The sequence below is a fragment of the Triturus cristatus genome, chromosome 3_1 (assembly GCF_964204655.1).
Source record: "Triturus cristatus chromosome 3_1, aTriCri1.1, whole genome shotgun sequence".
Lineage (NCBI taxonomy): Eukaryota > Metazoa > Chordata > Amphibia > Caudata > Salamandridae > Triturus > Triturus cristatus.
Genome location: NC_140583.1, coordinates 719,250,342 through 719,262,805, shown reverse-complemented (window position 1 = coordinate 719,262,805; position 12,464 = coordinate 719,250,342). Strand labels below are relative to the sequence as shown.

Below are 12,464 nucleotides of genomic sequence, written 5' to 3'. Positions count from 1 at the left end.
GATATCCGCACTCTCCTCGACCAGGGCCACAAGGCGGTCCTTATCCTACTAGAACTCTCTGCAGCCTTTGACACCGTCTCCCACGTACACTCACCGTCAGACTCCACGACGCCGGCATACAGGGAACTGCCCTAGACTGGATCCGCTCATTCCTCACAGGCCGAACCCAAAGAATCAGACTCCCGCCCTTTCTCTCCAAACCTACAGAGACCATCTGCGGAGTACCCCAAGGATCATCTCTCAGCCTCACGCTCTTCAACATCTACATGGCCCACTCTCCGCTATCGCCAGAAAGCATGGACTCAGCATAGTATCCTACGCCGGCGACACCCAACTTATCCTCACCCTCACCAAGGAACCCCACATCACCAGACACTGCTTCCATGAAGGAATGAAAGACGTCACATTCTGGATGAGCAGCAGCTGCCTGAAGCTCACCTCGGGAAAAACAGAAGTTCTTGTCCTCGTATCTATCCCCTCCACATGGGACAACACCTGGTGGTCCACCGACCTCGCCAACCCCCACACACCCACGGACCACGCCTGCAACCTCGGCATCATACTCGACTCCTCCCTCACCGTGACCGGATAGATCAACGCCGTCTCCTCCACGTGCTTCAACACGCTCCACATCCTCTGCAAAACCTTCAAATGGATCCCCACCCCCGAATCCAGAAAGACCGTCCCCACTCACTTACTGCCAGCAGACTGGACTACGGAAATACCCTCAATGCCGAGATCAACAAAGCTCTACTCCGCAAACTCCAGACCATCCAGAACACCGCTGCCAGACTCATCCTCGGCATCCCACGACAAGACTAGATCACCCAGCACCTACGAGACCTCCATTGGCTACCTGTTAAAAAGAGAGTGACCTTCAAACTGCTCACTCACGCCTACAAATCTCTCCACAACACAGGACCCCAATACCTCTACAAAAGAGTCTCTTTCTACACACCCAATAGAAGCCTCTGCTCCGCTGACCTCGCTCTGGCCGAAACCCCACGCATTCGCAGATCCAGAACGGGAGGAAGAGCCTACTCCTACATCGCAGCCAAGACCTGGAACAAACTCCCCCTCAGCATCAGAAGATCCCCCACTTTACAAGCATTCAGGAAGAGTCTTAGACCTGGCTCTTTGGATGAGACGGAGCTGCATGATCCCCCCCCGCTTCCTCCTCTCAGCGCCTTGAGACCCTCAAGCGCGCTTCACAAATCCCTGATTGATTGATCAAGAGGTAGCATTTCTAACGGTCTCCAGATGGCCACTCGCACTAGCTGGACACAAATGCAATTTTGTACTGGTAGTTGTGATCGAATCGCAATTGTAAGCTCCACCTTGTATGCAACAATATTTTATCTATTTTGTTTTCCCCCAAGCTTGTTGAGCCTGCTGAGGTAGCTTTCGGAGGTGGTAGAGGTTTCTTTAAGAAAGGTATTTACCCATTGGTGCTTTGTTTCCCCATACCTCACTTTATGCTACCGATTGTCTGCTTACACCACAAGCTCAGGTTGGTGAACAATGTCATTATTATCTTTTTTGAAGTTATTACGCTGGGATGCATTTTCTTTGTAGTCTGTAAACCAAACGTTCCTAAATGTTGTTAATTCTAGCTGAAAATCGAGATGATTCTGAGATGATTTGTTGGCAGCAAGTACATGAAAAGTTTTGTTAACTGTGCCACTCGCCCAAGCATCCTTTACGTGGAAGAGAAAATACATTAAGAAGGATGGAATTGTAACTATTACGTTTAAAATGAACACCGAAGCCTTTCAACGTTACATATGAGTAATTCTCACTACAGTTGTGGATTAACAGAAAAAGATTTATGACGTAACTTGATAGTAAAAAGGTAATTTCTGTTTATGGTGTTGTCCCTGGCTCTTAGTTTCCTTCAGTGTACGTGATCCAGATATTTTATCATAGATTCCCTGCTGATTTCACATCTTAGTCAAACCACCCTATCCTAAACTGACCTTGATTCAAGTTAGTTTATAACTCTGCTTTCTAATCTGTTAAATCATCAACTGTAAATCATTTCTTATTGATTGTCCCGCTTCAGGTGATGGTTTCCAGGGCCACCGTGATCTAGATACTAACATTTTTTTTCTGTTTTTGAAGTGCTTCATACCTACACATCATCTTTTTTCAAATATTATTGCTGTTTATGTTGAGTTAATATTTAATAATGTGATCACTTTAAAGGAAACATACGTGATTTACATGTTCTGAGCTAGAAGTGAGTTGGGTAATCTACTTTCTGATAGAGAGGTGGATCAAAAAGCACTGTTCCAGTGACGCTATGCATGATGAGGTGAGAAAAGTACACTATTGGCTAATTAGCGAGAATGTTTTTTCAAATGTCAATCACTGAGCAGGAAGGTATTGTAGCCGTGGACAAAGCTATTATTTGGGATGGGTAAGTCATGGACGGATCGTAGTAATCCTGTAGGTTTTCCTGTAACACTCAGTTTAGTAAAGACTGCCTGCCTTAACATGTCATTCAATAGTAAATAGAAAGCTAAATGTTCGTTGTTGCCTCTCTTTTCTCCCAAGGTTGGGTACAGATGGATTCAAAAATGGATCCATACACTGTAACCCCCCGTCCAGGAACAGCCAGTATTCGGGTGTTTGACATCGGTTGGCAAGGACCTCTCAATCCCAATCCTTTTAGAAAAGATGAGGAAGAATTAGTTCTGGATGAGTACCTATCAGTGTCTAAGCTGGTGAGAAATGCATTTCTTTTTTTTAATATTTATTTTCCGCTTCATTTCCACTTATTGGTGATTGTCTTGTCTGTATATATATACATGATCACTTAGTTGCTTAATTGCCCCGCCCAGGGGATCCTGGATTTCTTTTTGTTATATAAAAAATATATTGCACTTTTCATTGTAGAGAACTAGAAGCCAATTTTTAAAACGGAAAAAAGAAAGCTTTTTACAGCAAAATGTAGGTCATATTAGCAATTTCTCATTAATTTAAAAAAAAAGTGAAAGTCACTGTTTAAATGAAAATAACAAGAAAACCCTTTCACAAACCACTTTTAAGGGGCTTTTTTGTTTGTCTTTTATGTGTAGCTAGTAGGTTGCCAGTTGTAAACATATACCTGACATTATGGCATTTTTCTGCAGAGGTGAACCACCCCTTCAACCGTTTTTAAACGCTTAAGTTGATTTGGGTTATTGCAAAATGTAATACTAATGTATGAAAACCTTCACATATCCACAGTCAAACGAGTTTTACAATTTTATGTACAAACACCATTAATTCAGCTACACCTTCCTGGATTTAGGGCCTAATTACGAGCATGGCAGTTCTCAGGACCGCTGTACTGTTGGTGGCGGTCCGACCGCCACAACCCTGGAGGTCTGACCGTATTATTAGGATTGTGGTGGTGGGACCACCACAAGACCGCCACCTCACAGCGATAGGAATATGCTGGCGGTGCCGATGCCAACAACGCCGAGCATATTCCGAGTTGCATTTCCTCCTCACATTTCACGGTGGTAAGTCTGCTATGAAAAGGGTGGTGGAGATTAAGCCTGGGCAAAGCACTACGCTACGCTCGCGTAGTTTGCGAAGTTCGCGCTACTTCGCACTACGCGAACTGCACGTAGCACAGTGCGAACACGCGTAGCGTAGTGTTGCGTAGTGCTGCGGTCATTTTTGCTTGTTCGCGGTCCTCAACGTCAAGTTGGCGACCGCGAGCAAGCAAAATGACATCCCGGCGAGACTTTTTCCTTGTTCGCGATCAGCAACTTCAAGTTGGCGATCGCGAGCATGGAAAATAAACCTCCCGGCGAGATTCCCAACGCAAGGAGGTCAGGTTTCTCATTGCGAGTGGTCGCGTATGCTCGCGGCCGCTCGCGATGAGAAACTACCAGTTCGCGTTGAGAAAGCTGAAGCTCGAGTAAAAATCTACTCGAGCAGCAGAAAACTACAGCTCACACTGTGCAAGATGCCATTTTCAATGATTGCACAGTGCCGGTTGCTTGTCCGCACTGTGCAATCATTGAAAACGACATCTGGCACAGTGCGAACAAGGTACTACGCAGTTTGCGAAGTGCTACGCGTAGCTCGCGTAGTGCGAACTTCACTTTGCGTAGCTTCGCAAAGTGCTACTTCGCGAACTACGCCCAGCCCTAGTGGAGATGCAACTAAGGGTGCCTTAACAGGGCCCCCTGCTGCTTCTGGGCCTGGGAGTGTATTGAGGGGCCACATGTTTGGCCCCATGGAATTGCACCTCGTTCCTACAAGGTGTGGCATACACAACATGGTGCATACAACACCGTGCAGGAACGGCAATCTGCTGTTAAGGCTCTACTATGAGCCCGACACAACCGCCTCCATGGGACCGCCGCTGCACCACCCACACTCTTTGGATTTTACCCTGAATCCGTTGGGTGGGCGCAACACAGGTTTGGTGGTCCTCCTGCCAGCGCAGCGGTGGCAGTGCTGCAGGAGGACTGCCAAACTTGTAATAAAGCCCTTAGACTTCAATAAATACATTATTATATCACTAGGGGGCTGAGTATAAGTCTGGCGATCCGACTGCCAGACCGCTGTTGTGGAAGTCAGAATGCCGCCAGGCCGCCGGCATCCTGACCGCTGCATTATGAGTTAACCGCCAGACCGGCGGGGTGCCTGTGACTGTCTTGAGGCAGTGGCATGCTTTCGCTCACAGTGAGGCTGAAGTCAATGCGCCACACTGCAGCACCTGCACTGTTGTGTGCGCACTGTTGCCAGGCACCATGTTGTGCATGGCACATAGTGCGCACACGAGATTTCAGGCATGGGGGTACAACATGTTCTCCTAGCCACAATGCCCAATGGGTAAAAGCAACTGGGAGCCATGTTTCGGCCCTCTTCCCTGCCTTTCCGTCGACCTTTCCATGGTGGGGTCACCGCCATGAAACGATCGGGTGAAATCCAACTCCTAATTGGCAGGGCGGTGCCGGCATCAGCACCGCCTGCAATCCCCCCAGCCTTCCCCACCGTGCCACTTTGGGATCCAGGAAAGTGGCAGTGGCAGCGTTCTTGTGGCGATCTGTCTCCAGACCACCAGACTCATAATCAGCCCCTAAGTGATTCACAATCAGTGTTACATTTAGGGCAAAAACAGCTCGTAGCTAGCAGCTTCGTTTGTTGTTGCACATAATCTGCAGATTTAAACGTAGTGTGGCAAACCATACCAGTTGCCACAATTGTCCAGAAAAAGCATTTCCCCAACTGATATAGCAATACTTTTGATGGTTCATGGGAACTTTCTTTCAGATTGTATGGCTGTACAACTGAAAATTGTGCAAAGCCAAGATCTCATTTGCCTAATTATTTAGTAGTCTAAGTCTTGCAAATTAAATTAGATTTGGGTTCTTATTCTGAACAACGAATTAAATTCTAAATTAGGTCATTTATAATCCCTAATAGTGTCAGAAATAGAAACCTTAATAAGTGTAATATTTGCTTTAGATAGCACTGGGACTATAATCAGTTCATCAGTACACTTTATCCTATCAAAGTACAAAACTAAATAGCATGGTTTATGGGTGACTTTCACTTAACAAACATAACCCTATTTCTATTAAAATGTTATCTTATTTAAAGGACATTTTAAAAGAAGGTGGATGCTAGCATTTCAATTTTGGGCGGGATTAAAGTCCCCAGACTGAACTCTATCCTCAAACCTGGTACTTCAAGCTCTAGCTCTCTTGTTCCAAATGATGATACATTAATGGTGATTATCTGACACTAGTTTGAAACCTCAATGATAGTTGGTTAAAAGGATAAAAAAAAATCCCTTGTTTTCAAAATCTTGGAGGTTTTACGGGGCATGGCACTTTGAAATATTTTGGTTGTTATTATCATGCTTGTACCTGAGCTAATATCACCAGTGTAATATGTGTGCTGTATATGATGCCCTATATCACACAGGGACAGCCCTTACTCGCTCATTAACTTAAAGTTTGTATTAAGGCTAATGAAGCATAATAAAGGAAAGCATTATAGTAACATCTCACCTATCCCTACTTTCCAAATTGACTAGTATACTAGGAAATTGTGGAAGAGGTGTGGTGCAGCGGCCAGGGCGACTGATTCCGGAACCTGGGGGCTCACGGTTCAATCCCCGGTGCCGGCTGCAGATCAGCCCAGCAGCATGTGACTCTGGGCAATAGCTCACTTAATCTTCCCGACGGCCCCCAGCGCCTTGACACCTTCGGGTAATTGTTTGCGCTTTACAAATACTGGACATTTACATACACCTTACTCATGGATGCCTTTCTAGTGGACAATTTTCAAGCCCTGGAACCATGCCAGAATCAAACCTCTCCCCTCCGCCGACCCCAACGAACTCAAAAATTACCGTCCGATCTCTCTACTTCCCTTCCCAGGCAAAGTACTTGAGAAAGCCACCAACCAACAACTCACATCTGACCTATAGGAAAGCAGGCTCTTAGACACAACCCAATCCGGAATCTGCTCAAACCACATCACCGAAACTACCCTTATCACCCCCACGGATGGCATCAGAAGCCTCCTTGACCAAGGAAGCTCAGCTGCCCTGATCCTCATTGACCTCTCAGCAGCCTTTAACACCATCTCCAACCACACTCTACTGAAGAGCCTCCACCAGATCAGCATTCGTGGCGATGCCGTGAAATGGATCACATCCTTTGTCTCTGGCAGAACTTAAAGAGTCTTCCTCCCTCCTTTCACCTCAGAGCCAAAGGACATAATTTGCGGCATCCCCAAGGATCATCCCTCAGCCCCACCCTCTTAGGCATCTATATGACCCCCTTGGCCAACAATGTCAGAAACCACAGACTGAACAGCATATCTTACACTGATGACACCCAGCTCATCCACTCATTATCCAGAGACGCCGCCACCGCGAAGGCCAACTTTGCTGACTGGATGAAGGCCAACTGTCTCAGACTTAACACAGACAAAGCAGAGGTTCTGATCTTCGGTAACACTGCTCACCGTGGGATGACTCCTGGTGGGCCGCCGATCTTTGAACTCCCCCACCCCAACGTACCAAGCCTGGCATCATCCTGACCCACAAAATCAAAATGAAGAACCAGATCAACACAATCTCCTCGGCCTGCTTCCTCACCTGCCGCATGCTGCTTAAGATTATCATGTGGCTCCCAATCTCCACCAGATGAATCGTCATACAAGCCCTCGTCACCATCCACCTGGACTATGGCAACGCTCTGTATGCCGAATTCGCAACACACCTCAAGTAAAGACTTCAGATCATACAGAACTCAGCACCCAGATTCATCCTGAAACTCCCAAGACGGACCCACATCACCCCCACCTGAGGAATCTCCACTGACTCCCCTTACGCAAATGATGTTGATTCAAGCTGTTGACACATTCCTATAAAGCCATTCACAACCAAGGACCAGCATACCTCAACCACCGCCAGAGCTTCCACGGTCCATCCAAACCCCTACGCTCCACACCCCTCTCCCTCGCTCACTGCCCAGCATCTGCTGCAGCAAGAGTGGAGGCTGTTTTTCTCCCATCTCACCCCAAAATCCTGGAACAGCCTCCCTATCTATCTCAGGACATCCCCCTCCTTCTAGGAATTCAGAAGATGCATTAAAAACCTGGCTCTATGACTGAAGCTTAAATCAGTGGATCCGAGCACCTTGATACCTTCATGGGTGATTAATGCGCTCTACAAATACTGATTTATTTATTGATTGATATGGGGAGACAGAAATATCGAAAATAAAATATTGGAAAACAAAAATATTGTGATGCTGAAATATCGTTTTTTTAGGTAAGTAATATCGTTGTTATGAATATTGTTGTTGTTAATATAGTTTTCAATAATATAGTTGTAAAAAAGATCTTTTTAAAAATATTTAAATGTGTTTTAGTTTATATTTTAATTTTGTGAGTTATTGTTTTGTATGATTGTTATTTTTTTAAAATATAGTATGTAATTTTAAGTGATACCGATTTTTTTTAATTTAATTGCTAATAGCAATTTATAGTGTTGTACTGAGTTGTTGGGTTTGTAGGGGCTAGAGTTGGAAGTTAGTTAAACAATAATTAATTATTAATTGATTAATTTGTAAGTATGTGAATGATAATAAATATGCACATTATGTAATACTGATTTATTTAATTAAAATTTTAGGTGAGTTGTTAGGTTTGTAGGAGTATAGGATGGGAAGCTAATTTTGTAATTAATTATAATTATTTATTCATTTTTATTAATATTTTAATTGATACATTTTTTGTTATATTTTAGGTGTGACCTGCTAGATGTGTAGGGGTACAGGGTTGGATTTTAATTAATAATCCAATAACAATTATTTTTAATTGATAATTATTAAATTGTATATTATGTAAATTGTTGAATTGTTTTCCCCCCAAAATATATATATTTATGTTAATTAATATTGTTTATTTTATGAGTTTCATTTTTTTATAAATTAACTGGGATTATTCAAATATGTAGTGTGTTCGAAGTGAAGTACTTTCCCTACTGTTGCTCAGACGGGAGTGGGAATAGTGAATTCAATCCCTCCAAAATCCAGTGCTTTTCCTACTATTGCACAGACTGGAGTGGGAACTCCAAATCTTGCCCCTCCAAAGTCCAGTGGTTTCCTTACCGTTGCACAGACTGAAGTGGGAATAGTAAATCTTACCCTCTGAAGTCCAACACTTTTCCTACTGTTGCATAGAATGTAATGGGAATAGTAAATGTAACCCCTCTGAGGCCCAACACTTTCTCTACTGTCACATAGACTGGAGTGGGAATAGTAAATGGAACCCTTCCGAAGTCCAACACTTTTCTTGCTGTTGTACAGACTGGAGTGGGAATAGTAAAACCTACCCCTCCGTGGTGCAGGGCTTTTTCTACTGTTGCATAGAATGAAATGGGAATAGTTAGTAAATTTAACCCCTCCAAAGTCCAACATTTTCCCTATTGCTGCACAGACTGGAGATGGAATAGTAAATCATACCTCTGCGAAGTACAACACTTTCCCTACTGTTGGTGTGGGAATAGTACATTTAACCCCTCTCAAGTGCAATGCTTTCCTACTGTTGCACAGATTGGAGAGGGAGTAGTACATCTTCCCCCTTCTGAAGTCCAACACTTTCCCTACTGTTGCATAGACTGGCGCGGGAATAGTAAATCTTACCTCTCCGATGTCCAACGCTTTCCCTACTGTAGCGCACACTGGAGTGGGAGTTTTAAATCATTACACTCCGAAGTCCAATACTTTCCCTACGGTTTATAGTGTTTTTTAGTGAACTTGTTTTTTGGGGTTTTAAATTTGTAATATTAAATTTATCGCCTAAATGAATTAATATATTTGTATATGGTTTTATTGTGTGCATTATATATATATATATATATATATATATATATATATATATATATATATATATATATATATATAGAGAGAGAGAGAGAGAGAGATATATATATAGAGATATATATATATATATATATATATATATATATATATATATGTATATATATGTATTCAATGAAAAAACCATAGGTTTCACACATGTTATAGTTAGCTGGACATTTCACTCGTAAAAAATCAATGAAATTCCCCCGTTATAGTTAGTGCAGGCAACTATAACTCACGCGACCGCAATCCTCTGCTGATGCTTATACTGTATTTAGACACTTATTTGCCCATGTCTTCTTCCATTAAATTTTAGCTATACATATATTGCAAATATTTTTTTTCATAAAGACACATATGTCATCAGCAGAGGATTGCGGTCGCGTGAGTTATAGTTGCCTGCACTAACTATAACGGGGGAATTTCATTGGTTTTTTACGAGTGAAATGTCCAGCTAACTATAACATGTGTGAAGCCTATGGTTTTTTCATTGAATTTGCAAGGTTTTTTAAATGCTAATTCCTAACTATAACGTGTGTGAAACCTATGGTTTTTTCAGTGAATTTGTACGGTTTTTTAAATGCTAAGTTACTTTACGCCATTCGTGGCGTGCGCGCCCACTTAACGCAGTTCGTTCCTTTACGCAGTTAGTGCCGTGGATGGGCCATGTACGCACGATGCGCTTCGCGCACCGTGCGCACATGGAGGACATATTATGCGCTTCGCTGTGAAAGGTAAGCTTTTACATTTTCAACATTTTACATATGCCATGCACAAATGGTGCACTTCGGGCACCATTTGCACACGGGGTGGGGAGAGTGGGGATAATTTTTTTTTTTTTTTTTTGTTTTACCGTTGTTTTACCGTAAGCGTAATCGGCGATTTTTCGTAAAAAATAAAATATGAATTTTTACTCTTGGGGAAACTGTGGGGACCCATTAATCAAGGCTAGGTGGTAAGGAGCTGTCTAAACAGTCCCATTACATGTTTTTTGCCTTTGTTTTTCCTCACCCCTTAAGAGTGCGAGAGAGAAAATGGCGTCCGCCGCTTCCTGGTTTCGAACGATTCGAATGTTTACTAAGATCTAACAGCCAATCAGAATCGCGCTCGCGCACGTCACCGTACGCGTACGGTAAGCTTACCGTAAGCGCACCGTAAGCTGGCTCAGATATATATATTGATTTAAATGCTATTTTCTCAGGAAATACTGAACAGATTTACACCAGACCTACAAAAGGCACTTCCTTGACCTGAGGACTACCTCTCTGCCAAATTTCAAGTAACTCTGTTCAGCCGTTCGGGCTGTAGCTGTGTCTAAAGGTCCTATGGAAAAATGCATGGGAAAAACGCGTTTTGGGACCCCCCTTTTTTCTCAGCCCCCGCTTGACGAATCCCCCCGAGACTTTCAGGGTAGGAGCGGAGCGTAGCGCCCCATTAGTTTTGAAAATTTTGCGAGGATTCGTCGACCGGCGCCAAAGTTATTCCAAATAGAATGTTGCGGATTTCCTATGGAAACGTGGTCCTAACTATAACTACCTACTGGCGACCGCCAGTAGGTAATATGTACGTAGCAAATCTCTTTAGACAATTCCAAAAAGAAAACAGCGACACAAAGAGCACAAATAGTTTAATGTGCCCACAAATGACGCCTTTCGGCGAACACTTTCTCAAGTATGTATACATATATATATATGGACTCCAAGCATTCATCGGTTTTCTCCAGGAAAAGAAAGAATGCACGAACTCCTCTTCGTCGGTAGATACTGTTGTTTTATTTTACAGTTTTAAAATCTCCCTTATGTCATGACGCGTTTCGGCCGACGAACGGCCTTGATCACATGAACAAACTTTGCGTATGACGGCGTTTAAAAATGCTGACACCCACATCACATGATGGACAGAAATAAAAGAAATACTATCACATCAAAAATCAGTACTTTGCGCAAAACAACAACATAACGAATTTGTTCAATAAATACATGATTGCGTTCGTAAATGTACTTAATAAATAAATATAGTAAATACATTGTTGACAAACTAACTGATTCGAGTCATATGCTAAATCCCCAGTCTTAATACTGTGCTTGATTGAAAATTCGAACACATGACACAAAAATAATTCCTAAGCTAGATCGCGTGGAGAGAATACTCAATTTACATATTTCCTCCAAGACAAAAACGAACCAAGTTGAAAAAGCATATTGTGTTAAACGACACATTGCAATTCAATACCTCAAACAACAAACAAACAAATTGTCTTCTGGATAAAATCCGGTTTGCAAGTACCTCATATCATAGATGCAATTCTAAATATGTCCAATCAGTAAATGTATATGGCGTGACATTAGATCGGTGCGTATTGTAATGTTTAAACTATATGTTATTTTTTTAAACGATATTATCGTTTTCTTGTTTTTTTATATATTTTTTTATGTTATATATATATAAATATTTTCCTATTAATATAAAGTGCAAATAGTGCATATATGTGCTATAATAATGTGCAAATAGTGCAAAGGTGCAAATCAATCCTATGTGCAAATACGCAATGAATATACTAAATATAAAACATTGATAAAATGCAGACGTTAAAATAATGCAAACCGATTGAATCCTAATGTCACTATAAATAATATACTCCAGTAATCTCAATCTGTGGGTAGTCGTAAAAAGCATGTTATTATCTATTCCAAGTACTAGCCAGGATAGTGAGGTTTGCCGAATTCTCTCAATGAAACACACCGGGCTTACAGAAATGGGCATGTTATTCCTATTTCAAGCATACATGAGTGCATAGAACGCAGTAAGTGCACAAACAAAGCATGATGTTTGACCATTCTTGTCTATTGAATGATCATGAAACTTTATAAAAAGTTGTGCATATCTTCGGTTGTATTGAGCCCAAGAGGTGTCTTACTGTCTAGTTCAATAATTAACCGAGTCTCCAGTTGCCTGAGCAAGCGTTCTCTGTTACCCCCATATTTGAGTTTGGGGATTGCATCTATTACATAATATGAGAGGCAGGTCAAATCATTATCATGAACAGCTCTAAAGTGACGGGCTACAGGATAAGTT

At 42.4% G+C, this 12,464-nt stretch overlaps 1 protein-coding gene across 1 annotated transcript in view; it reads left to right on the top strand.

Moving 5' to 3' along the window:
• The window catches only part of LRRC56 (leucine rich repeat containing 56), a 943,429-nt gene that overhangs the window by 161,389 nt on the left and 769,576 nt on the right, over window positions 1-12,464 (top strand). The window contains exon 4 of the mRNA XM_085644809.1: window positions 2,557-2,726. Coding sequence (XP_085500935.1) covers window positions 2,568-2,726 — 159 coding nt within the window. The 5' untranslated portion in view covers window positions 2,557-2,567. The remainder of the gene's footprint in view (window positions 1-2,556; window positions 2,727-12,464) is intronic.